The sequence below is a fragment of the Bos taurus genome, chromosome 8, assembly GCF_002263795.3.
Source record: "Bos taurus isolate L1 Dominette 01449 registration number 42190680 breed Hereford chromosome 8, ARS-UCD2.0, whole genome shotgun sequence".
In the NCBI taxonomy this organism is placed as follows: Eukaryota; Metazoa; Chordata; class Mammalia; order Artiodactyla; family Bovidae; genus Bos; species Bos taurus.
This window is the reverse complement of record NC_037335.1, coordinates 112,320,187-112,347,554: the sequence shown is the minus strand read 5'-3', so window position 1 is coordinate 112,347,554 and position 27,368 is coordinate 112,320,187. Positions and strand designations below refer to the sequence as shown.

The following is a 27,368-nucleotide window of genomic DNA, read 5'->3' as shown; positions in this document are numbered from 1 at the left end:
TTAAGCTTGCACAATGTTATCCATCCTCTGGCAAAAGGATAAGGGGCCTGCAGAGGATGGAACTGTTAGATAACATCACCTACTGGATGGACACGAATTTGAGTCACTTCCAGAAGATAGTGGAGGACAGAGGAGACTGGCTTGCTGCGGTCCAGTGCGGTCACAAGGAGTTGGACGCGACTTAGCGACTGAACAGCAGCTATCAATCACTTCCCAATAAAGCTGGGAAAGGCAGCAGTCACACTGAGCAGTCTCTCTGACTGCCCAATCTCCTCTTGTCCACCCTGCCTGGGGCTTTCTCTTTGCAGAGACAGGTCACATGGTCCCCGTCTGGACTTTCCGCTCTCCCGCCTCCAAGGACCCTGGGCGGCTTCCCCAGGTGAAAGCCTGCGCGCACCTGTGCCGAGTAAGTGTCGTGCCCGGCAGACAGGGATTGGAAAGCCTGGCAGATACCTGCATGCTGCTTTTAAAAGGCTGGTCGCTTGTGCGGGGGGCGGGGTGGGGGGTGTTTCCTGAGATTATCCCAAACTGTCATTTGCGTTTGAATGAGGATGACTTGAGTCTGCGTAAGCCAGTACTGCCCAGACGAGCAAGGGGACCGCCGACCGGCCGGTGCCTGCCCGAGTCCTCACTGCCCGGCAGTGCGAGGTGGGCATCCCCAAGCCCAGTGCCCGGGGCGTCCGGGGTCTCAGGTCCGCGCTGCCTCCGGGAGGAACCGAGTCGATCGTGCGGTTTGGGGCGCGGCGCCGGGTGAGGCTCCCGTGCTCTTTCCTTTTCTGGACAGTCCCCGGGGCCCGACGTAGGCTCCGGATGCTGGGAAGACCACAGGGGAGGGATGCCAAGGACGCAGAAGGCTTCGGGCTGCGACCACCCGAAGGCGGGGAAGTCCTGGGAGGCGGGAGGGGACTCCCCGCGTCAGATCCTCTGGGGTGCAGGGGTGGGGAGGGGGCGCAGGCTGGGAGGAGCGCTAGACCCTGGGGCGGGTGTCCGCAGCCCCCAGACACCACCACCACCTCCCCCGGGGAGCGCGCCCCCCGCGCCTCGGCCGCCGCGCGCCCCTCCTCCCCGGGGCGGGCCCGGGGCGGTGCTCGTGGGAGGAGCTCGGCGCCCCCACCCACTGCCCGCCGAGCCCGAGCCAATCCTGAGCGCCGCCCGCGCCGACTGGGGCTCGGACGCGGCGCCCGGGTCCCTGGGAGGCTGGCGCGGGCCCCGGAGCGCGGGCCCGCCGAGCCGGCGGCGATGAGCGCCGAGGGACCCCCGCCCCCGGCTGCCCGCCGCGGGCGCCCGGGCCGCCTGCAGGTGAGTGCGCGCCCCTCCTTCCCCGCGGCCCGCCTTGGCTCCGCGGCCCCTTCCTTCCCCGAGCCCCCTCCTCGCGGCGCTCTTCCCCTCTGCGCCTCCTTCCTCGCGCCCGGGTCCCTGCCGGCGTCCCTTCTCTGCGCGCTGTCTCCCTCCTTCCCTGCGCCCCCTTCTCACCTGGCTTCCCCTCGCCTTCTGGCGCCTGCGTCCCTCCTGCGTCCCCGTCCCCAAGCCCCCGGCCGGGGACCCTCCGCCGTCCCACCCCAGCACCCCAGACGGAAACTCGTGGGGTCTGCCTGTTCCCGAGTTGAGGGCTGGAAGGCGCGGGGACTCGTGGCCCCAGTGAAGCAGGTTTTCCGGGACTGGGGCCTCTGGGTTCGTCCCTCCTGTTCCTGCGAGCGGCTCCTGGGCTTGGGGGTTCAGGGCCGCGGAGCCCCCTGAACCCACGAGGCGGGAGCCTCCCCGAGCTCAGCTCGGTCTTGGGGGGCCTGTGTCCGGTGCTGTCCCTACCCCGGCCGGGAGCCCCGCTACTTTGGGGTTAGCCCAGCCCTGGTGTTGGATCATGATACCAGTTCGGGGTGCGTGTGTGCGTGACTTCTCTTCTCAGTCCTGCCTCAAACGGTCCCCCAGCTCTTACTTTTCAATCTCTGCATTGTTGCGGGGAAGCAGCAATGTGCCCCAAAGAAAAACGATAAGTTCTGGAAGAGCCTTGGAGTCGCACCCAGCCTCGCAGAGTGTCTGGGAGCCGTCTGAGGACAGGGGCCCAGGAGAAGCGGGACCGCCTCCAGTGGGGTCCCTCCCCACAGACGCCCCAAGCCCAGGAGAGGCAGGAGACATCCGCTGGACTCAGCTGCCTTCTTAGGGTAACTGAGCTGTGTTTCCAGCGACTGTGGTTTGAAGGCTTTTATAAATCCTCCTGTGTCGACATGTTTCTAAACTAGGGCAGTATTAAGGACTGTGTGGTTTTCTTTAAATATGTGTAGAAATAGTTGCCTCCCCCAGCAAGTTTTCAGTGAAGTTTCGGGTAAAGCTCCCTGTTGATTGTTTGAAGTACTCTGTCACAGAGGAGATTTGCAGCTGTTACAGATGGAAATTAAACTGGGAAGAGGTGCTGGAAGTGAACTGCGTCCTTAAGAAGGGGAGGCTGGGGGTTCTGTCCCCCATGGGGTGACAGACATGCCCTCGGTCAGGAGCTGAGGGGCTTTCCGAGGGTCCCGTCTACAGCCACTGTGATTACAGTTCAGGAACCAAGTGGATTTGTCCTGCTGCATAATTCACCTCCTAGAAGAGTTATTGGCAGCAACTTCAGCTTTTAAAAAATATGTCAATGGCGGATCCTCAAATAAACAGTCTGTGGAGTGCTAAGTGCTGGCTCCTTAGGCACTAAATCTGGGGCTCAGACAAGGGTTGCACGCTGTTTGCCGAGCTGTGATGGTGTGATGACTGCTTCCTTCGTAGTCAGAGTCTTGAGGACGTGATGCCCCGCACCTCTTGCTGCCTGGGGTTCCATCAGCACCCGAGGACGCGGGCTGGAAGAGGAACTCGGAGCTGCAAGACCAGGGATGCTGTCTCTGGTGTGGTGTCACGGGTCCCCAGGCGTGCTGGGTGCTGAGTGCTCGGGCCCACAGCAGGCTCAGGGCTCATTTATTCATTAATCAAATGAGTCTGTTACATGTTCTCCCTACACATGTCTTTTCCAACAGGAACGTTCAGCGCACACAGCCATGGATGGAGCCTGCCTTGGCACTAAATGTCTTTGCACTGTTGGCCTCTAACGGCCATTGGTTTTCCCTTGAATCCCTGGCGTCTGGACAGCCATGCGGATTTGCTGTATTTCCTATCAGTAACTATCCATGACATCACTGAATGTGCCTAGTTACTTACATTTCAGTTAAGAAGGAGAACTTAGTGCTTCTAATTAGACAGTGATGACATTTAGGAAAGTTGTTTTCAACCCATTATAATTCTAGCTGTAAACATCTTGTTTTTTTAAATCAGCAAAACAACATGTTCTTTCTGATTGCTGCTTTGAATCATGAGAACTTGGCCTCGCTTGAGTGTCCCTTGCTCAGGATTGGAGCGTCTGTGTCTCTTGCATTAGACCTGCTCCCTGGCGCACACGTTCCCTGGGTCGAGCCCTGGTTTACCTGCCTCCCCGACCCCGCCGTGTGGATAAACCCCGCGGGAGAGATCCACCAGTGTGCCCGCTTTCGCGTTCAGACACTGGCTGGTTTGTGCTGAACGCACATTTCGGTTTTTAATGCACGCTGCTGCTCCAGTGGAGGCTTCTGCTCGCGGACTGGGAGCGCCAGTCAGGTGTGGATCTCAGAGTGAGCGTGCTGACTGGAAGTGAGAGCCTGTCAGGTCATGAGAAGTGTGTGTCTGGTAACGTCGCCACTTCCTCGTCTAGTTAGGGAGCTGGGTTACCCGGGACACGCGGGGAGTGGGGAATCCCCCCGGGTAGCCCGGTAACCTGGGGGAGGCTGTCCTTGTGCTTCATGCTCATCACGTGTCTCTCGTCCCAGCTGACTCATCTTTGAGATAGGCGTGAAACTTCTGATGGTGTCTGTGACGTCATAAGCAAGACGGACATCTTTAAAAACGGGGAATTACCTGGTTTTTTCAGGAGGTATGTGAACATTTTAACAAGATACAAGTTTAAAAAAGTATGCTTATTTATTGAAACTATCTGATGTAAAAATATGCCATATTTCACCAGGCAAAGTATGAGGAACAGTGACCTTTTATATCTGCATGTCTGTATGGCTGCAGAAGCATAAATATGGCTTTTAAAGTTTCAGCAGTAGCCCCCACGTCCCATAATGTCCCAGGAGACGTGCAGGAGGCAGGGCTGACGGCAGAGCTCCACAGATTGAATTCCAGGGAAGAGTGGCAGGTGGAGACACTGAGCTGATTTATCCTCCAGACAGAGGGAGGGGAGTCAGTCAGTGGGCTCACAGTCGGTTCCCTGTCTGTGACTGGGCACCCTGGCTGCAGAATCAGGATGGCCGTGCGTGTCCTGGAGGCTCGCCTGTCACCACGGGAAGCTCATGGCATCAGGCGCGTGGGGTCCTCTCTGCACCCAGGGCCCTGTATTGGCCGCACAGAGCAGACACTCCCCCTGAGCTCATGGACGTGGGCAGTGGGTGGCCCCAGCAGGATGGGAACTGGGGACCATGTGTCCCCTGCCACCTCCACCGCCACCCGAAGAACCTGCGGTTTGGGTTCTGTCGTGGTCCGGGCACGGGTTGGAAAAGAATTTCCAGACGTGAGACAGAATGAGAGGGAAATAAAGTTAATTAGAGTGGGAGACGCTGTTAGAGCAGCGGGCCAGCTGGAGGGAGAGCCGACGTTGGACAGGGTCCTCAGTCCACTTTTATACCCAGGGTACAAGGCGTGGGACGGGGTCTTGCGGGTCACTTGCTGATTGGATGAGGCATGTGTACTGGGCGGGGGAAGGGTAGGGCAAGTACCTTCTCCCTGTGGCGTAGGAGGGGAGACAGGTTATACTGTTCCTCTAATAGTTACAACATGGGGGCCAGAAGGACAATAAGGGTCTGGTTTTTTCGTCCCTGCATTCCAAGACCCTCCTTGGTTTTATCTGCGCTTTGGCCCATGGGTCACCACAGGTTCTAAGAGTCCTTTGAGATCTGATTCCAGCATCCTCAGAAACTCACCAGTTAATCTACATGCATTTTTTGAGATGAACCAAGGCAGGTTAAAGAAATACTTCTGGAGGAAAAATACAAGAGGATTTCATGGAAAAATGCATTTGCATTTAAACTGGCTTGTGCTTTTTCTTATTTCCCGCTGGTTACTGTTGTCACTCAGATTGCGGGCTTGGTGAGGGCTGGGCTTGTTCTCACTAAACACTCGAGGTCACCTTCCCCCAGGCCAGGCCGAGGTGCCCTCTGTTCTGTGCTGAGCACCAGCCTCTGCACCCTGGAGCCCTGCTTCCCCACCCCTCGCCTTTCTCTTTGATGCTGTTGAAAAGTGTGGTGAAGACTATGATGTTGTGTTTTTCAGTTAAGATTATTGGTGAAACCGTTTCTGTTTTCTACGGAAGCTGTAGTTCTACATCCTGTGCTGCTGCTGCTGCTGCTGCTGCTAAGTCGCTTCAGTGTGTCCGACTCTGTGCGACCCCATAGATGGCAGCCCACCAGGCTCTGCCGTCCCCGGGATTCTCCAGGCAAGAACACTGGAGTGGGGTGCCAAGCATTACTAATTAGCTGTGTTTTGATTAAGCAAAGAAGTGGGAAATTTTGAAACTGCTCCTCTTAGTTGCTTAGCGGACCCGTTAGCAGTTATTGCTAGAAACAGTCAGAAAAGGCCAGTTAAGTGGTGGTTCCCAGGGGGCCTGCCGGGGAGCCCGGCACCCTTGCTGACCTGCTTCTCCTGAGGGGGTCTCCGGAGCTGTCTCTCTGTACCTCACACCTGGCGCTGAGTCTGCGTGTTACTTACAGTCCTTACTGTGAGTGAATAAATCTGCTTGTCCTTGGACATCAACTCTATTTTTGATAGGCACCAAAACTCCTAGTATTATGGCGCTGAGTTATACCTGCAGTTACATAAATGGTAAGGTTCAGGGTCAAGTCTCATGCTGTTGTTAGCATTCATACCACTTTATTTCTCATGCTGACTTTAGCTGAAGGCAGACACCCTTCCCCTGTGCAGTGAGTGGTAATTGCGTTGACTAAAAGAGAAGTAACTGTAATTATTTATATTTTGATGGAAGTAGTTTAAATGACAAATGATTATAAGAATTAAATTCCATTTCTAGAATGAATGTGAATTCTCTTAATAGGAGTATAATTTGCTGTCTATTTTATGAATTATTATCTGTAAGAATATAACCACATGAATGAACCCAACTTCTACATTGGGACATTTTTGTTCATTGAACTAGTGTTTAGGGGAACAGTCTGTATTTAGAAAGTGTGACAAAGCTGTCAGTTATTCCTGTCAGAAATTAGCACATTTGGTATTGAAAATAAACAGTACGTTTGTCAACGTTCGCACCCATTTTGGTGACTGGACCTTCAGAATCAAAGTGCTGTGGGCCTCGGGTGTTCTCTGACCAGGAGCCCAGCTTCCCTCCCTGAGTAAGAGCTGGGAGGTGGGCTATGAGCTCAGCAGAGCTGGTCCTCTGCTTTGGCTCTGCGAGTGGGGCATGCGGACCTTCTGCTGTGGGTCCTTTTCTTGTTTCCAGGGAGCCTCACCCTCTGGTTAAACTGCCCTTGAAGCCCACTAATAGCCATCGCGGGGCCCCTTGGAGCCCCGCCCGGCTGGTCAGTTAACACTCCTGGGACCCACCTCGTAACCTCCTCTTGAAGCTCGGTCTCTGTGTTTATGCGTCAGAAGCAGCACCAGCACCCGCCCGCCACCCCCACCCCCAGCGCTCACCTTCTCTGGACGCAGCCGCCCCAGCGCACACCTTCTCTGAACGCAGCCGCCCCGGCGCTCACCGTCTCTGGCTCTGGTGTCCCGGTGGCTGCCCTGGGCTTTAGTGCGTGCTTCCTCGGCCCGACGCTGACGTCAGCCGGCTCGGCCGCGCCTCCCTTCTGAACCCCGCCGGGTCGGTGTCCGTCCCGCCTGCGTTAGCCCTGCTAGCTCCTGCTGTCCTCGGCCCGCTGCTCCTCTGCTGTCGGAAGCCGCTTCTGTCCAGTATCTGTGCCTGTGTGCTTCACGAGCCTCGTCCCGCTCGCGGGTGTACGTGTGGACCAGTCGCCGTCAGTGATTGCCTTTGGAAAGGGCAGAATGGCGGCTTCGCCAGAGATGCTGCTTGTGAGTCAGTGGGAGAGTCCCCTTTCTTCCAGAAAGAGACTCAGGACTGGATGAGTCAGTGAGACCCTGGTACCCAATGGCCGATACACAGGCACTAGCTGAATCGAAGGATTCATCCCAGTTTAGGTACATAATGCTGTGACTGAGGAAGCCAGTTCTGTTTCTGGCTCTTGTTCTGAGAATTTGTAATTATGATTAGCTGTTTTGGGTTTGAATAAAACCTTGCCTTTATATTTTTATAATAGCTGTATCTTAATATCACTCGTATAAACTGGCATCACTATTAATGGTAAAATGTAGCATATTCTCTTCCCACCTCTGTCCTACTGAACATTATCCTTAATGGTTGCTCTTCAGATAATCACACTTTACCGAATGACTCCGTTAGCTGACCTTTCATGTTACAATTCTGTGCAGTATTTGTTAGGTGGAGTTCCGCCTCACCGTCACCTGGGCCAGGCGGACCCCTGAGGCCGCGGGGCACTGGGGACGCGTTGGCCTGGTGTGGGTAGTGCCCGTCCGGTGGACGCTGGGGACGCGCTGGCACGGTCCGGGTGGTGCCCGTCTGCGGGGCGCTGGGGACGCGCTGGCCCGGCGCAGGTGGTGCCCGTCCGCGGGGCGCTGGGGACGCGCTGGCCCGATCAGGGTGGTGCCCGTCTGCAGGGCGCTGGGGACGCGTTGGCCCGGCTCAGGTGGTGCCCGTCCACGGGGCGCTGGGGACGCGCTGACCCGATCAGGGTGGTGCCCGTCTGCGGGGTGCTGGGGACTCGCTGGCCCGGCTCAGGTGGTGCCCGTCCACGGGGCACTGGGGACGCGCTGGCCTGATCAGGGTGGTGCCCGTCTGAGGGGCGCTGGGGATGCGCTGGCCCGGCGCAGGTGGTGCCTGTCTGAGGAACGCTGGGGACGCGCTGGCCCGGCTCAGGTGGTGCCCGTCCGCGGGGCGCTGGGGTCTCGCTGGCCCGGTCCGGGTGTGCCCATCGCGGGGTGCTGGAGATGCGCTGGCCCGGTGCGGATGGTGCCCGTCCGCGGGGCGCTGGCCCTGTCTGGGTGGTGCCCGTCTGTGGGGCTCTGGGGACGCGCTGGCCCGGTGTGGGTGTGCCGGTCCGGTGGGCTTGATGAGACAGCCAGGCTGCGTGGACACACTCCAGCTTCCGCGGTTATCGTGTGAGACGGGCGGGAGGTTTCAGGTAATTGCAGACTTGTGTGGGTGGGTGAGGGAGAGACGCAAGCACGTGCTTCGAGTGACGGGCACGTGACCCCAGCTCTCCGCGCGGGTCTCAGCCGGCTCCCCGCCCGTCAGCTGCTGGCTGCAGCCCGTACTCCAGGCTTGGGGTCTGGACCCTCTTTGGTGGCTCCGCGTTGCAGGTGGTGCCCGCCTCTCTGTGACTCACCTGTAAGGCCAGGAGGACAATGCGGAGAATCCTCCTGTCTCTGGAACAACGACTATGAATTAGTTTTTGAAGAGGAAAGTTTAAAGTATTTTTTCTCTCTTCCCTCAGAACTGCATTTCTAAGTTACCTTTTCTAGTATGTTGAAAACTTCAAACATAAACATTTTCTAGTTTCCGTTAAAAACTGTAAGATAAATCGTTTAATAAATTTTTAGAACAGAATTTTTTGGAGATTTTCCTTTATTATTATACATTGAATATCTATTAACATAAACAAAATATCTGTGGTGTTTAACTTCTAATTTCTATCTCATTGCAGTGGTAACTGGTGAATACCTAATGCAAGATTTGATGTAACACATGGCGGATTTTTTGATTCTTCAAAGAAGTGATATTTTAGTGAAGCTGGGCTGACAGAAGTTTTGTGAATTTCCTGCAATTGCTTTACAGAAAAACTCTGAAGTCACTCGCCAAAGCTAGTGTTTCAGTTCAGTTCAGTCGCCCAGTCGTGTCTGACTCTGCGACCCCATGAACCAGGGCACGCCAGACTTCCCTGTCCATCACCAACCCCCAGAGTTCACCCAAACCCATGTCCGCTGAGGCAGTGATGCCATCCAGCCATCTCATCCTCTGTTGTTCCCTTCTCCTCCTGCCCTCAATCTTTCCCAGCATCATGGTCTTTTCACATGAGTCAGCTCATCCATCAGGTGGCCAAAGTATTGGAGTTTCAGCTTCAGCATCAGTCCTTCCAGTGAACACCCAGGACTGATCTCCTTTAGGATGGACTGGTTGGATCTCCTTGCAGTCCAAGGAACTCTCAAGAGTCTTCTCCAACACCATAGTTCAAAAGCATCAATTCTTCAGCGCTCACCTTTCTTTATAGTCCAACTCTCACATCCATACATGACTACTGGTAAAACCATAGCCTTGACTAGATGGACCTTTGTCGGCAAAGTAATGTCTTGGAAAACTAATGTCTCGGCAAACTAATGTCTCTGCTTTTTAATACGCTGTCTATATTGGTCATAACTTTCCTTCCAAGGGGTAAGCATCTTTTAATTTCATGGCTGCAATCACCATCTGCAGTGATTTTGGAGCCCAGAAAAATAAAGTCTGACACTGTTTCCACTGTTTCCCATCTATTTGCCATGAAGTGATGAGACCGGATCTTAGTTTTCTGAATGTTGAGCTTCAAGCCAAATTTTTCACTCTCCTCTTTCACTTTCATCAAGAGGCTCTTTGGTTCTTCTTCATTTTGTACCATAAAGGTGGTATCATCTATATATCTGAGGTTATTGATATTTCTCCCAGCAATCATGATTCCAGCTTGTGCTTCATCCAGCCCAGCATTTCTCATGATGTACTCTGCATAGAAGTTAAATAAGCAGGGTGACAATATACAGCCTTGACGTACTCCTTTTCCTATTTGAAACCAGTCGGTTGTTCCATGTCCAGTTCTAACTGTTGCTTCCTGATCTGCATACAGGTTTCTCAAGAGGCAGATCAGGTGGTCTGGTATTCCCATCTCTTTTAGAATTTCCAAAGTTTATTGTGATCCACACAGTCAAAGGCTTTGGCATAGTCAATAAAGAAAAAATAGATGTTTTTCTGGAACTCTCTTGCTTTTTCCATGATCCAGCAGATGTTGGCAATTTGATCTCTGCTTCTTCTGTCTTTTGTAAAACTAGCTTGAACATCTGGAAGTTCAGCTTGGAGACTTTTAAGCATTACTTTACTAGACTGTGAGATGAGTGCAATTGTGCGGTAGTTTGAACATTCTTTGGCATTGCTTTTCTTTAGGATTGGAATGAACACTGATCTTTTCCAGTCCTGTGGTCACTGCTGAGTTTTCCAAATTGGCTGGCATATTGAGTGCAGCACTTTCACAGCATCATCTTTCAGGATTTGGAATAGCTCAACTGGAATTCCACCACCTCCCCTAGCTTTGTTCGTAGTGATGCTTCCTAAGGCCCACTTGACTTCATATTCCAGGATGTCTGGTTCTAGGTGAGTGGTCACACCATCATGATTATCTGGGTCGTGAAGATCTTTTCTGTACAGTTCTTCTGTGTATTCTTGCCACCTCTTCTTAATATCTTCTGCTTCTGTTAGGTCCCTACCATTTCTGTCTGTTTTTGAGCCCATCTTTGCATGAAATATTCTCTTGGTATCTCTAATTTTCTTGAAGAGATCTCTAGTCTTTCCCATTCTGTTGTTTTCCTCCATTTCTTTGCGTTAATCACTGAGGAAGGCTTTCTTATCTCTCCTTGCTATTCTTTGGGACTCTGCATTCAAATGGGTATATCTTTCCTTTTCTCCTTTGCTTTTTGCTTCCCTTCTTTTCCCAGCTATTTGTAAGGCCTCCTCAGATAGCCATTTTGCTTTTTTGCATTTCTTTTTCTTGGGGATGATCTTGATCCCTGTCTCCTGTACAATGTGACGAACCTCATTCCATAGTTCATCAGGCACTCTATCTATCGGACCTAGTCCCTTAAATCTATTTCTCACTTCCACTCTTAGGTCATAAGGGATTTGATTTAGGTCATACCTGAGTGGTCTAGTGGTTTTCTCCACTTTCTTCAATTTCAGTTTGAATTTGGCAATAAGGAGTTCATGATCTGAGCCACAGTCAGCTCCAGGTCTTGTTTTTGCTGACTGTATAGAGCTTCTCCATCTTTGGCTGAAAAGAATATAATCAATCTGATTTTGATGTCGACCATCTGGTGTTTAGGATTTGAAATGCAGTGGAAACCAGGATTTAGTGCTAAAATCTCTTGTGATTGAAGTCAGTGGTATTTTGAAAAGAAATTGATTCACTTAAGACCCAGAAAGAAATAAAAAATAATTTGAACCTACAGAACTTTTAATTTTAAGATGCAATATAAATAATATTTGTGTATTTTTATATTTTGATGTTGCTGTTGTTTGTTAAGTCACTGAGTCGTGTCTAGTTCTTTGTGACTCCATGGACTGCAGCCCGCCAGGTTTCCCTGTCCTTCACTGTCTCCCAAAGTTTGCTCAAACTCATGTCCATTGAGTCAGTGATGCTGATGTTAATATAGTTATTTTTTTTATTCAATTTTAATTTAAAAAAGATTATACATGTGTTCCCCATCCTGAACCCTCCTCCCTCCTCCCTCCCCATACCATCCCTCTGGGTCGTCCCAGTGCACCAGCCCCAAGCATCCAGCATCGTGCATTGAACCTGGACTGGCATCTCGTTTCATACATGACATTTCACATGTTTCAATGCCATTCTCCCAAATCTTCCCACCCTCTCCCTCTCCCACAGAGTCCATAAGCCTGTTCTATACATCAGTGTCTCTTTTGCTGTCTCGTATACAGGGTTATCGTTACCATCTTTCTAAATTCCATATATATGCGTTAGTATACTGTATTGGTGTTTGTCCTTCTGGCTTACTTCACTCTGTATAATAGGCTCCAGTTTCATCCACCTCATTAGAACTGATTCAAAAGTATTCTTTTTAATGGCTGAGTAATACTCCATTGTGTATATGTACCACAGCTTTCTTATCCATTCATCTGCTGATGGACATCTAGGTTGTTTCCATGTCCTGGCTATTATAAACAGTGCTGCGATGAACATTGGGGTACACGTGTCTCTTTCCCTTCTGGTTTCCTCAGTGTGTATGCCCAGCAGTGGGATTGCTGGATCATAAGGCAGTTCTATTTCCAGTTTTTTAAGGAATCTCCACACTGTTCTCCATAGTGGCTGTACTAGTTTGCATTCCCACCAACAGTGTAAGAGGGTTCCCTTTTCTCCACACCCTCTCCAGCATTTATTATTTGTAGACTTTTGGATCACAGCCATTCTGACTGGTGTGAAATGGTATCTCATAGTGGTTTTGATTTGCATTTCTCTGATAATGAGTGATGTTGAGCATCTTTTCATGTGTTTGTTAGCCATCTGTATGTCTTCTTTGGGGAAATGTCTATTTAGATCTTTGGCCCATTTTTTTGATTGGGTCATTTATTTTTCTAGAGTTGAGCTGTAGGAGTTGCTTGTATATTTTTGAGATTAGTTGTTTGTCGGTTGCTTCATTTGCTATTATTTTCTCCCATTCTGAAGGCTGTCTTTTCACCTTGCTAATAGTTTCCTTTGATGTACAGAAGCTTTTAAGTTTAATTAGGTCCCATTTGTTTATTTTTGCTTTTATTTCCAATATTCTGGGAGGTGGGTCATAGAGGATCCTGCTGTGATGTATGTCAGAGAGTGTTTTGCCTATGTTCTCCTCTAGGAGTTTTATAGTTTCTGGTCTTACATCCACCAGAAAATTACTAGAACTAATCAATGATTATAGTAAAGTTGCAGGATATAAAATCAACACACAGAAATCCCTTGCATTCCTATACACTAATAATGAGAAAACAGAAAGAGAAATTAAGGAAACAATTCCATTCACCATTGCAACGAAAAGAATAAAATACTTAGGAATATATCTACCTAAAGAAACTAAAGACCTATATATAGAAAACTATAAAACACTGGTGAAAGAAATCAAAGAGGACACTAATAGATGGAGAAATATACCATGTTCATGGATTGGAAGAATCAATATAGTGAAAATGAGTATACTACCCAAAGCAATTTATAGATTCAATGCAATCCCTATCAAGCTACCAACAGTATTCTTCACAGAGCTAGAACAAATAATTTCACAATTTGTATGGAAATACAAAAAACCTCGAATAGCCAAAGCGATCTTGAGAAAGAAAAATGGAACTGGAGGAATCAACCTACCTGACTTCAGGCTCTACTACAAAGCCACAGTTATCAAGACAGTATGGTACTGGCACAAAGACAGAAATATAGATCAATGGAACAAAATAGAAAGCCCAGAGATAAATCCACGCACATATGGACACCTTATCTTTGACAAAGGAGGCAAGAATATACAATGGATTAAAGACAATCTCTTTAACAAGTGGTGCTGGGAAATCTGGTCAACCACTTGTAAAAGAATGAAACTAGAACACTTTCTAACACCATATACAAAAATAAACTCAAAATGGATTAAAGATCTCAATGTAAGACCAGAAACTATAATATAGTTATAATATAGTCAATTCTTAATGACACTCAGGATTTTGGAATAATGTTCACCTTGGTGGCTCAGACAGTAAAGTATCTGCCTGCAATGGAGGAGACCCAGGTTCTATCCCTGGGTTGGGCAGATCCCCTGGAGAAGGGAAGGGTTACCCACTCCAGTATTCTTGCCTGGAAAATCCCATGGACAGAGGAACCTGGTAGGCTACATAGTCCATGGGGCCACAAAGAGTTGGGGGTGACTGAGCAACTAACACTTTCACATTTCAAAACCCTTGTATTTCTCTAAGATTTAAGAAATTAGAATACAATTCTGAAATTGGTGATAATCAAAGATGAATAATGACATGCTCAATCACATACGTATTAACTACTCCTTCTCTTTATATAATATATATTTGTTCTAACTACCAAAATGAAATAGGAAAAAATAACTAATAGTATATATAGGAAGTGCAATGCTTAGATCCAACCAGTCCATCCTAAAGGAAATCAGTCCTGAATATTCATTGGAAGGACTGATGTTGAAGCTGAAACTCCAATACTTTGGCCACCTGATGTGAAGAACTAACTCATTTGAAAAGACCCTGATGCTGGGAAAGATTGAAGGCAGGAGGAGAAGGGGACAACAGTATGAGATGGCTGGATGGCATCACTGACTCAATGGAATGAGTTTGAGCGAGCTTCGGGAGTTGTGACGGACAGGGAAGCCTGGCATGCTGCAGTCCATGGAGTCGCAAAGAATTGGACATGACTGAGCGACTGAACTGAACTGAACTGATGCTTAGATAAGATTTAGTCATGTTAAAACTTAATTTCTAAATCAGATAATGTAGTTTATTAATTTGATATGAGCATATATAACATGATATGCTAAATTCAGTTCAGTTCAGTTCAGTCGCTGAGTCATATCCGACTCTTTCTACCCCGTGGACTGCAGCATGCCAGGCCTCCCTGTCCATCACGAATTCCCACAGTTTACTCAAACTCATGTCCATTGAGTCAGTGATGCCATCCAACCATCTCATCCTCTGGCGTCCCCTTCTCCTCCTGCCCTCAATCTTTCCCAGCATCAGGGTCTTTTCAAATGAGTCAGCTCTTTGCATCAGGTGGCCAAAGTATTGGAGTTTCAGCTACAACATCAGTCCTTCCAGTGAACACCCAGGACTGATCTCCTTTAGGATGGACTGGTTGGATCTCCTCATACTCCAAGGGACTCTCAAGAGTCTTCTCCAACACCACAGATCAAAAGCATCAATTCTTCAGCGCTTAGCTTTCTTTATAGTCCAACTCTCACATCCATACATGACCACTGGAAAAACCATAGCCTTGACTAGACAGACCTTTGTCGGCAAAGTAATGTCTCTGCTTTTTAATATGCTGTCTAGGTTGGTCATAACTTTCCTTCTAAGGAGCAAGTGTATTTTAATTTCATGGCTGCAATCACCATCTGCAGTGATTTTGGAGCCCAAGAAAATAAAGTCTGTCACTGTTTGGATTGTTTCCCCATCTATTTGCCATGAAGTGATACAACCAGATGCCATGATCTTAATTTTCTGAATGTTGAGTTTTAAGCCAACTTTTCCACTCTCTTTCAGTTTCATCAAGAGGCTCTTTAGTTCTTCTTCACTTTCTTCAATAAGGGTGGTGTCATCTGCATATCTGAGGTTAATGATATTTCTCCCGGCAATCTTGATTCCAACTTGTTTTTCATCCAGCCCAGCGTTTCTCATGATGTACTCTGCATATGTTTAATAAGCAGGGTGGCAATATACAGCCTTGTCGTACTTGTTTCCCTATTTGAAACCAGTCTGTTGTTCCATGTCCAGTTCTAAGTGTTGCTTCTTGACCTGCATGCAGATTTCTCAGGTGGCAGGTCAGGTGGTCTGGTATTCCCATCTCTTTTAGAATTTTCCACAGTTTGTTGTGATCCACACAGTCAAAGGCTTTGGCATAGTCAATAAAGCAGAAGTAGATGTTCTCTGAACTCTTGCTTTTTCAATGATCCAGCAGATGTTGGCAATTTGATCTCTGGTTCCTCCGTCTTTTCTAAAACCAGCTTGAACATCTGGAAGTTCATGGTCCACATACTGTTGGAGCCTGGCTTGGAGAATTTTGATCATTACTTTGCTAGCATGTGAGATGAGTGCAATTGTGTGGTAGTTTGAGCATTCTTTGGCATTGCCTTTCTTTGAATGAAAACTGACCTTTTCCTGTCCTGTGGCCACTGCTGAGTTTTCCAAATTTGCTGGCATGTTTAGTGCAGCACTTTCACAGCATCATCTTTCAGGATTTGAAATAGCTCAGCTGGAATTTCATCATCTCCACTAGCTTTGTTCACAGTGATGCTTCCTAAGGTCCAGTTGACTTCACATTCCAAGATGTGTGGCTCTAGGTTAGTGGACACATCATCGTGATTATCTGGGTCATGAAGTTCTTTTTTATACAGTTTTTCTGTATATTCTTGCCACCTCTTCTTAATATCTTCTGCTTGTCCTTTATTGTGCCCATCTTTGCATGAAAAGTTCCCTTCATATCTAATTTTCTTAAAGAAATCTCTAGCCTTTCCCATTCTATTGTTTTCCTCTATTTCTTTGCATTGATCACTGAGGAAGTCTTTCTTATCTCTCCTTGCTCCTCTTTGGGGCTCTGCATTCAAATGGGTATATCTTTCTTTTTCTCCTTTGCCTTTCACTTCTCTTCTTTTCATAGCTGTTTGTAAGGCCTCCTAAGACAACCATTTTGCCTTTTTGCATTTATTTTTCTTGAGGATGATCGTGATCACTGCCTTCTCAACAATATCATGAACCTCTGTCCATAGTTCTTCAGGGACTCTGTCTATCAGATCTAATCCCTTGAATCTATTTCTCACTTCCACTGTATAATTGTAAGGGATTTGATTTAGGTCATGCCTGATGATCTAGTGGTTTTCCCTACTTTCTTCAATTTAAGTCTGAATTTGGCAATAAGGAGTTCATGATCTGAGCCACAGTCAGCTCCCTGTCTTGTTTTTGCTGACTGTGTAGAGCTTCTCCATCTTTGGCTGCAAAGAATATAATCGATCTGATTTTGGTATTGACCATCTGGTGATGTCCATGTGTAGAGTCTTCTCTTTTGTTGTTGGAAGATGGTGTTTGCCATGACCAATGTGTCTCTTGGCAAAACTCTGTTAGCCTTTGCCCTGCTTAATTCTGTACTCTAAGGCCAAATTTGCCTGTTACCCCAGGTATCTCTTGACTTCCTACTTTTGCATTCCATTACCCTATAATGAAGAGAACATCTTTTTTGGGTGTTAGTTCTAGAAGGTCTTGTAGGTCTTCATAGAACCATTTAACTTCAGCTTCTTCAGCATTACTGGTTGGGGCATAGACTTGGATTACCATGATATTGAATGGTTTGCCTTGGAAACAAACAGAGATCATTCTGTTGTTTTTGAGATTGCATCCAGGTACTGCATTTCAGATTCTTTGTTGACTATGTTAAATTAAGTAACAGAAAACTTAATACAATGAAGAGGAAAAAGCTGGCAGTTAAAAAGAGGAGGTAAAATTGAAAAGCTTTCCCATCAGGACAAGACACAAAACGCTGGCTAAGATTGATGAGTCTTATGCATTCTTTTTCTGATATAGGTGGAGCCAGCCCAGATCTTTGTGCATTAATGCTACTTCCTTCCTTTGCTTTCTCAAATTCCATTGTGACCTGTAGGTTCCTTTCATTTTTGGGTGGAGCTGAAGTACTTTGGATTTGTAGTCTCTGTGTCACAGGTGGGCAGGAGGTGGGGGTTGGTTTGGACCCTGCACTGCAGGTTATGGAGTAGAGTGGAGACTGGAGTCCTGGGGAGAAAGAGATGGTGGTTCAGCCAGTGGAGTCCCTGTGGGGTCAGGGCGGTGTCACCACCTTTGCTGTGAAAGCCCCTTGCTGCCCTGGGGCTGGAGCCGGAAGGGAGGACTAGGTGGCAGGGGTGCGGCTGACCTCAGAAGCAGGTCACAGGCTGCATCCAGCCCCTCCCCAGTACTCCCTGTGGGTCCTGGCTCTTTCTATCACCTTCAGTTTAAATCTATTTATTTCACGTTTCGGAATTTGTGTGAATAGTAACATAATGTTCCTGCCTCAGTGTGGAAAATGTTTAAAACGTTGAACAGCGTAAGAAAAGTGTGTGACCTGGACGCATGTGTGTGGCTAGCATTTTATACACTTCTGGCTTTTTTTGCTATGTATCCTATTAGCTAAAACCATCCATTAGGTGCAATTTTTGTCCTGCGTTTTAAATTGTCTCTTTATAAAATGATGACTTGCACACTTTTTAGATACATTCATCAATATTGCCAAATCTCTGCTCAATAGTCTATTATATCAACAGAGAGGCTTGGCAGCTGTTCCCGTGAGAAAGGATTTAGTGGTGAAGTCTGCTTATGTATGGAATCCAGCACAGCCCCTCCAGGTTGCTCTTGCCAGCTTGCTCATCTGTGGCTAAGTTGACTGTGTCCCTTAGGAATCCTTGGTAGCTGTTAAGTTGACTCACGGTTCGTAATCCCATGGGGAGAAAATGCCAGATTTCTAAATCCCACAAGCCTTTCCAGTTCTCAAGCTGGTTGTTTTCACTTGTCAGAAATGCATCAGTAAGTCATGTTTTGGGGATGGATTTGTGTGATTCATTTTCTAAATCTAGCATCTCTCCCCTGACTATGCAGGGAAGAAGGCAGTGGGCTGGTGCTCTCCAAGGTGCTGAGGGAAAAAGAAACACTATCAGTTCAACATGTTATACCCAGCACAGCTGCTCATCAGAGCTGAGGATGCTGGAAAAGGAGGTCCAGGTGGGCGAGAGAAGAGTGTGTTCCTGTAACAAGACCTGGGAGCCCCCAGAGATGGGACCCAGCGGGCACAGACTCACTAGTGCCCTCTGTTGAGAGGGTGTGCTCTCTTGTCTGTTAACTTCCAAAGTCAGGCTTTATTACTGGTTTTTCTAGAAGCTCTTTCCACATCTTCACTTTTCTTGTGCCGTCCCTTTGTCATGGTAGGTGTTCTTCCTGGGATCCCTGTTCTCCCTAAAGAACATCCTTAGAGATGGCAAAGGCCTCTTGAGGACTGAAATCTCTCCTTTTTACCACACCTTCCTTCTGCAGGACTTACAGAATTCTGGTTTATTTTTGCTGGTACTTTGGAAGTGTATTTCCTCTGATGCCCATTGTTGCTCCTCAGAACTCTGCCATCAGTGGCCTTGTCACTGGTCAGGTGACTGTTTGCATCTGTGCGTGAAAGACCTTTTTTCCTTTGTGTTATTCAGTATCATGATGGCATTGGTTCTAAGCAGTCCTCCAGCATTTTCTCTGAGAATTCTGCCCCTCTGCACAGCACCTCTTCTCTTTGTGGGGAATTTCACCTGGACGTGAGGGAATGTGAACTATTACTTATTTTCTTGTATTTTTGATTATTTCTCTTTGTGTTTCTTAGAAATCTGATGGTCAGCATTCTTTGCAAACTATATTTCTTTAAACTTTATCTCTGAGTGTTATAAGATTGGGAAAGGCATTTATAATGCAGAAGCCATAAGAAAAAGGCAGATAGACTATAAAAAATATTTTTTAATCTCATAAAAAATAGACAAATTAGAAATAAAGTCAAAACAAGATAGAAAATTATTTCTAATATAAATGATAGTTGAAGAGCTATATTTTTAACTAAAAAAAAAAGACTTCCAAGATTGCAAAAGGAACCCAAGATAAAAAACTATACAAAGGATATAAACTAGCCTTTAAATAAAGAGATTATAACTAGTTATAACTATATGAAAAAAGATACATCCTGTCCCAACCAAAGCGTGGGAGGACTGTAGATTCTGGGATTTTTTTTTATGTTGGTGATGGTGTTATCAGCAGATGAGGGAGCTGTTGTTTCTTCCTTTGCAGTCTGCACTCCTGTGTTCATCTATTCTGCCCCAGTATGGTGCTGTGCTCCAGATGCAGAGTGTCAGTCCGATGAGGGCTGCACCTCTTTTGCCTGCAAGAGAGCACACGGGACCCCCTCGGGAGGTCAGAGCCTAGGGCATCTTCCAGACCCACCTGTGTCTCCTGGGGCTCAGCTGTGTGTCCTCAGTCCCACTGTGACACTCCTTAGCCATGAGCAAGGCCACATCCATGCTTCTGATGAGCATGCCAATGAGATTCTTGCGGACACAGCACACGTGCAGTCAGTCAAAATATTTTCTCATTTGCTCTTTGATCCTTGCAGTGACTCATGGTTTACAAGGAAGTACATAGTTCACTTTCCAAATATTTCGGGGTTTCTAGATACTCATGTTTAATTCTGTTGTGAGTGGGGACATAGTTTGTCTGCCTGGCATATGATGCTGAGTTAGACTGTCGGGGGCTGTGTGTTCATAGGCGCCTGGCTGTGGCTGCTCAGAACCAAGCCTGAGGACTCAGCGAGGGCTCCTCTTCTCCACAGAAGTGCCATTCATGGTCTCACGGAAACTCAGTGATGGGCTGGTCGGATGGAGGGGACAGGCTGGGTCGCAATGTGGCTGATCCCTGTGGGCACAGCGCTGTGCAGTGGTGACGTCAGGCTGCCAGGGGTCAGTCCCCAGTAGGCATCGTGTCTGCCCTCCTGCTGGCACAGAGGCAGCATCCTTCCTGGACCCGGATGGGGCCAGAGGCAGAGCCAGCAGTCTCAGTGGGTCTGGGGGGTCTGGGGACAGCTGGGAGCTGCCTCTCCCACCTTCTCACTGACCCCTTGACCCCGCGTCTCCAGAGTGGTGGACTGAACTGGCTTCTTCACCTCCTGAGTTCCCTCTGGGGAGCTGGGTGGCATCTGAAACTTTCCTGGGGCTTTGAGCTGAGGAATATTTCCCTCAAAACATGGTTTTAGGCAAAGGGCTCCTTCCCTGTGATCTTTTTCTGTTCTCCTTTTAAAAGGTATTTCCCTTTCTTGAGACTGCAAGAATAGGAACAATCAGTGCCACTTATTATGCAAATACGTGGGCTTCTTTCAACAGCTGCTAGAGCGATTTTCCACTTAAAGATGTTTTAACTCTTAATGTTGTATTTCCAACTTTCCAGCCCATTGAATGCCCACAGAGTATCCGTGAGCTCATTACAGCCTGTCTCAAACTCAGAGCGATCAGATTAGCCTTCGTTTTGTCTGCAGTTAAGTCTTTATCACACACGCTGCAGTCTAATCAGGTGTCATGTGTAAGGGTCGAGTTTTCAACCACAGCCCAGGGTTAGGGCCTCTCTTTTGCAGGTAAAACAGATGAGAAAGAGTGATTTTCATAGTAAACAGCAAAATGAGAGAAAGTGCCCGTTCCCCAACCCCCCACAGCCCCTGCGCTCTGCAGACCCCCCTGTGCTGCGCAGGGTGACGGGCAGGGTCAGGAGGGCAGAGCCCGGCACAGGATCCAGGGTGGCGCGGGGCATGTGAACGCAGAGGAAGCCCAGGGCAGAGGCCCTCGTCGGCTCTGGCTCGGGGGGTGGGGCCCCCGGGGCCCGGAGTGACACAGGACCGCTTTCCTGTCCTAAGCCCAGGTCTGCAGTGTGCAGGTCCGGCACTGGTTTTTCAATAGGAGAGGGAGTTTCAGCATCACAGTTTAACTGGGATGGACATAGACTTTTTTGTTTCTTTTACAGGATTTTTTCTTCCGTAGCAATAGAAGAGAGATGTGCTGAGCTACACAGTTTGCTGGGAAAGATGCTCTGGGCACAAGTCCATTATACATTGCTTTTGTTCCCAGGAAACCTTTGTTCATTTTTCCCCGAGAGCAATCACCTCAATTTGTGAAGATACAAAATCCAATCATCGAGTGTTGCTGAAGAACCAAATGTGTGTAAATCACTTCTTTCTGGAACACAATCTGGTTTCCAAGGAAGAAAAACTGCCTCCTGAGGAAAACCCCACCTCCTGTAGAGTAATTGCCTTTTCCTCAGTGAATAGCAGATTCTGAAAAAGAAAATCTACCCAAACACTTGTGCCTAGTTCCATTAGATGAAAGCCTGGTTGCTTTTCTTTTTCTTTTGGGCAAATCAGAAACTGGCGGGAAAGGATTTCATGCTACAGCAGCTTGTGTGATTAAGACATTTTCCTCTTCCAAAGCAGCAGGGTTTGTGTCCGCTGATGGATGTCTGTTTCTCTCAGTTGGCGTTTTCTTTTCTAGGAGGTGGGAGAAACCAGATTCTCCACTTGGATTTTGAGGCCTCTGCTGGTGACAGCCATTACCTTCTCTGGCTTGCATGGTGCTGGTCCAGGCAGAGATGCCCCGACAAGGATGAAATCTGGCACCCAGGGACATCTGTACTTAACTTCAGGGCGTGTCTACAGAGAGTCGGAGAAGGCCATGGCACCCCACTCCAGTACTCTTGCCTGGAAAATCCCATGGATGGAGGAGCCTGGTGGGCTGCAGTCCATGGGGTTGCGAAGAGTTGGACACGACTGAGCGACTTCACTTTCACTTTTCACTTTTGTGCATTGGAGAAGGCACTGGCAACCCACTCCAGTGTTCTTGCCTGGAGAATCCCAGGGACAGCGGAGCCTGGTGGGCTGCCGTCTATGGGGTCGCACAGAGTCGGACACGACTGAAGCAACTTAGCAGCAGCAGCACAAAGTAACTTTCTTTGAAGAGAGAAACTGACTCTTGGTACACTGGTCCCTCAGGAGTCCAGCCAGAGTCTGGCTGTCTGAGGTGACTTCCCAGGCAGGCTTGCCCCCACAAGCCCACGAAGACCCCTCCTCTGCAGGACCAGGGACCTTCCCCCAGGGAGCCCTTCCTGGAATCGCAGGGACTGTTGCTGCTTTGGGATGGACCCTCATAACTACTTAGCTTATTCTCACAAGAGTTACTAGCGTTAAGGCAGGCAGGTGTTACCACAGCTTCATGGATGGGAGAGAGAATAAAGGAAATGATCATGCTCAAAGACCCAAGCTGTTTGCTTGTTTATTTTGAGAAGCAAAGTGAGGAGAGAGGAGAGAAGGGGAGAGGCCTCTTATCTTTGCTCCCATTTTTTCCAGTGTGTGTGATTGGATTATATGCTGAAATTATGGATATAAAATGCATGTGTGTGTATTTTCCTGCAAATAGCTGTAAAATCATATAACCCTCTTTGAGAGAGATCAGACTGAGAGAATTTCATATTTGCCAAATGTCCACATCCCTCTTACACTGCAAGGCTGGAGGGCCGGGGCAAAGAGCGAGGGCACTTGGTGGGGTGGGATGGTGTCTGCTTGCTGCTCCTCAGTTCTGAGCACAGCCAGGGGATCTCCTGGGATCTCATAGCGGGGATCTCCTGGGATCTGCTCTCAGGGAACCTCCTGGGATCTTGTGTTAGGGACCTCCTGGGATCTCATAGCAGGGATCTCCTGGGATCTGCTCTCAGGGGACCTCCTGGGATCTTGTGTTAGGGACCTCCTGAGATGATCTATCAGGGGATCTCCTGGGAGTCTCCTGATCTCTGGGACCTCCCAGCCACTCTTCTCTCAGGCTGTAACAGGGTTGTTTTGGAGAGAGGACAAAGAGTAACTACACCTTCAGAACAAGAGAAAATCTCACATGGGATCGGCTTTGTGTTTTCATTTCCCTGTTCTTAAAGATGCCCTGTGCTTGAGTTGGCCTGGACTCAGTGGCCAACTGGATAATGTGAATTAAAATAATTAAACAGTGCTTTCCGTGAAGAGGCTGGAGTTTGGCACATGCTCTGAGTCCACAATGCTGAGTTATAAGGAAGGAGAGAGAACACTTAGAGCAGTGTCTGGAAGCTCAGGCCGAGGAAGGAAGAAATCCATCGCCAGAGACATTCCTGAGGCTGCTGTCTTCTTAAAGAGCCCGGAGCCTTAGAGACTCCCAGCAGTTCTGTGAAAGATCCAGGGAGACCGCTTCCTTAGTGAGTGGGACAATTTTTCTTCCTTAAATAGAGGATTTGTTCCTATAGTAGAAAAGACAAAATGTAGTACTGTTCAAATTAAAGAACAGATTGTGTTGTTTAAAGAAAATGTCCTAAAAAAAAAAAAAAAAAGAAAATGTCCTTGGCATTCCTGAAAGATGAAACATCTTAGAAAAGCCAGTAAAATGCTCAGCATTTTCAGAGTGAATAGCTAAGGGCTAAACTTTACAGAATATTCCTAAAATACAATCTATTTTCCTCATTAATAGGTTTAAAATAAAGTTGAAATATTACTTTGTAGTTAATCTGTCAATGAGTGACTCATTATATTATTATATACTATATGTACGTTTATGTACATACATATATTAACAAATAATTTTCTGACACAGATTTTTGGAATGTTGATTATTTACTTAATGCTGGGCCAAGTTGTTTGGAAAATGCCCAAGTTACAGAAAATATGGGAAGATGATGCCTGTCTGGCCAGAGGACGTGTCTGAGTGACAGCGGGTGGTGACGGGCTCAGCTGCCTGGCCTGGCTGTCCTGGGGACCACGAGGAGATGGGCTTCTGAGGTCAGGAATGGTCGTGGAAGGCGCCCTGGGGGGACCCTGGGGCCAGATGGTGAATTCCGATGGGGGCGCATCCATGTCCTTATTCCGGAACCTGCAAACCTTTGCGGAGCAGGAGAGCACTGACAGCTGTGGCTTGATGTCAGTAATTCCGGGTTAGTAAGGTGAGTGGGGACATGGGTGGCTCCTCTTGGTCATTCTGGGAGGTTTGTAAAGAACTTCCAGGAAAGCAGCTGGGGCCTTGAACTTCCTCTGTAGAGGTTTTAGAGGGCCGTTTGGGCTGTCTGTTATTGAGTGAGTTTTGGTCATTTTTCTGTTTTAACACCCTTGTTAATTTCATCCACGTTATCCAGCTTAATCTCATCCAGCTGTCCACAGTACTCTCTCATCCTCCCTGACCCCTGGAACTTCAGCTGCATCCCGTCTGTGGGCCCTACCCTCCTCTTCCTCTCCCCCTTTCCCCGGGTCCTTTAGCTAAAGAGCTCTCCATTTTGCTGATTTCCAAAGAATTCTGTTTATTGTTTCTATTTTCTAAAAAAAAAGCTCATTTCTGTTCTATAACTTATTATTTACTTCTTGTTGCTGACTTTGGGATGATTCTTCTTTTAGTCTCTTAAGGGGAAAGATCAGATCACTGATTTTGGGACTTTTGTTTCTGTTTTAAACATCTAATGTCATTAACTTCCTCTAAGTAGCGCAGTAGCTGCCTTTCACAGACTTTTGAGATGCCATTTTGACATTTTTATTTCATCTCAAATGTTTTCTAATCCCTCTTATGATTCTTTCTTTGAGATACAGGTTGAACGTGGTGCTTTTTGGTTAACATTTCATCTTCACTCAAAGGAATGTGTGGTGTCATCAGGGTGTCCAAGCTTTTGGTGGGCGTTTGATGGTGTGCACTTCCTGGTCTGTAATGCTGTGCTGTAGGACTTACTGAGGTGTGAGGTGTTGAAGAGGGCTTCCTTCGTGGCTCAGTTGGCAAAGAATCTGCCTGCAACACAAGAGACTTAACCAGCAAACCACCACAGATCTACGTAGAGAGCAGACTGGGCACAGCGGAAGGAGGAGGACTGGCGTGGATTGAGAAAGTAGCACTCAGAGACATACCCTATCTCACGCGAAACAGCTGGCTCGCAGGAGGCTGCTGTGGAGCAAAGGGAAACCAAGCTGGCACTCTGCGATGCGGGGAGGGAGGAGGCACATATAACTATGACCGATTCACGCTGTTGTACAGCAAAAACTGACTCAGCATTGTAAAGCAATTTCCCTCCATTAATTGAAAAAACCTTCAGCACCTGGTCATGGTTCACTCACCAAGTCGTGTCCGACTCTTCCAACACCCTGGACCAGCCCAGCAGGCTCCATGAGATTCTCCGGGCAAGAATACTGGAGTGGGTTGCCATTTCCTTCTCCAGGGGACCTTCCCAATCCAGGGATCAAACCTGGGTCTCCTGCATTGTAGGCAGGTTCGTCGCCAACTGAGCTCCTCCACATCTGTGTCTCCATTCTATTCCTGCAAATAGGTTCATCAATAGCATTTTCTAGATTCCATGTATATGTGTTAATATACCATATTGGTTTTTCTCTAATTTCACTCTGATAGGGGCTCTAGGTTCATCCACCTCACTACAGCTGGCTCAGATTCATTCCTTTTTATGATTGAGTAATATTCCATTGCATATGTGTGCCACAGCTTCTTTATCCATCCATCTGTTGATGGGCATCCAGGCTGCTTCCGTGGCCGGGCCATTGTGAACAGTGCTGCAGTGAGCACTGGGGCACTCATGTCTTTCAGAATTGGGGTTTTCTCAGGGTATATGCCAGTAGTGGGATTGCTGGGTCATATGGTAGATTTATTCTTAGTTTTTTAAGGAATCATCATACTTCTCTCCATAGTGGCTGTATCAGTTTATATTCCCACAAAGGTGCAGGAGGGTTCCGTTTTCTCCACATCCTCTCCAACATTTGTCTGTAGGTTTTTTGATGAGGATCATTCTGACTGGTGTGAGATGATAACTCATTGTAGTTTTGATTTGCATTTCTCTAGTAATGAGTGATGTCGGGCATCTTCTCATGTCTTTGTTGGCCATCTGTGTGTCTTTGGAGAAACGTCTGTTAGGTCTCCTGCCTGTTTTTTGGTTGGGTTCTTTGTTTTTGTGATGTTGAGTTATATGAACTGCTTATATGTTTTGGAGATTAATCCTGGATCAGTTGCTTCATTTACAATTATTTCTCCCATTATAAGTGTTGCCTTTCATCTTGTTTATAGTTTCCTTTGCTGTGCAAAGCTTTTAAGTTTTATTAGGTCCCATTTGTTATTTTTATTTCCATGACTAGGAGGTGGGTCAGAGAGAATCTTTCTGTGATTTATGTCAAAAAGGGTACTGCCTGTGTTTTCCTCTAAGAGCTTTATAGTTTCTGGCCTTACGTTTAAATTTTTTAAGCGCTGAAGGTTTGAAAACAATCGAAGGGAGGATGGGGAAAGGGCAGGATGCTATTATAAGGTTCTTATGGTTATATGGGAGGTCATGTATTACCTGAAGGCAGACCATGGAAATTGTGGTAAGTTGAAGATGTGTAGTGTAAATTCCAAATCAGACACATGCACATTTAAAAAAAGAATTATAAAGTTAAAAAGGAAAAAGAGCAGAAAATATTAAATAATAAAATTATTGACTCTAAAAGGCAGGGCGACAAGGAAAAAGACAGATGAAACTAAAAAGCAGTTATTAAACCATAAGGATAACTATGTTACATTCCATTTTAATGGCTTCAGCCCCCGCGTTAGAAGACAGAGGACGCAGGTTGGGTAGAGGCAGCAATGGCGGCTTTTGCTGTAGGTGGTTGTCTGCTGGGGACATTGTAATTAGGAAAGTCACGTCCAACGCATCCTCCCGCCTCCCTGGGCTTCCTCTGGCCTCACTCGCTCTGTGCATCTCATCCTCGACTCTGAGTGAGGCTTCCTGTTTCTCTGGACGCTTCTGAGACTTCCCCTGGGTCTTCGGACGTCAGCAGTATGACCGTGGTGTGTCTGGATGTATTCTGTTGTTTTTCCACCTTGGTGATCTCCCGTTAAGAGCACAGATTTTTCAGTCTGAAGTGTGTAGGCAACTCTATGGAGCTCTTTTATAAAGACAACTCTTTAATAAAATCTGTCTTACAGATTTCTCCAGAATTTCCAGTGCAATTAATTGCTTTTTCTGCTGAGACTCTTCTGTCCGTGCTCATATCCAGCTTTTCTGATGGGTTGTTCCTGACTTTTTATGCACATGCTCACGGGCAGGCATCCAGCTGGGAGTGTCAGGAGATTCAGCATTTCTCCCCATTTGTACAGCCTTCCTTTCTTGTGTCTCAGTTCGGTGCTTTGACAGGTAAGAGTGAGGGCAGTGA

The 27,368-nt window shown here is 47.6% G+C and overlaps 1 protein-coding gene across 1 annotated transcript in view; it reads left to right on the top strand.

Annotated features, from left to right (window-relative positions):
- The first annotated feature begins 716 nt into the window (after positions 1-716).
- Positions 717-27,368, top strand: part of SNTG2 (syntrophin gamma 2) — a 120,155-nt gene continuing 93,503 nt past the window's right edge. Inside the window, exon 1 of the mRNA XM_059889545.1 lies at positions 717-1,299. Coding sequence (XP_059745528.1) covers positions 811-1,299 — 489 coding nt within the window. The 5' untranslated portion in view covers positions 717-810. The remainder of the gene's footprint in view (positions 1,300-27,368) is intronic.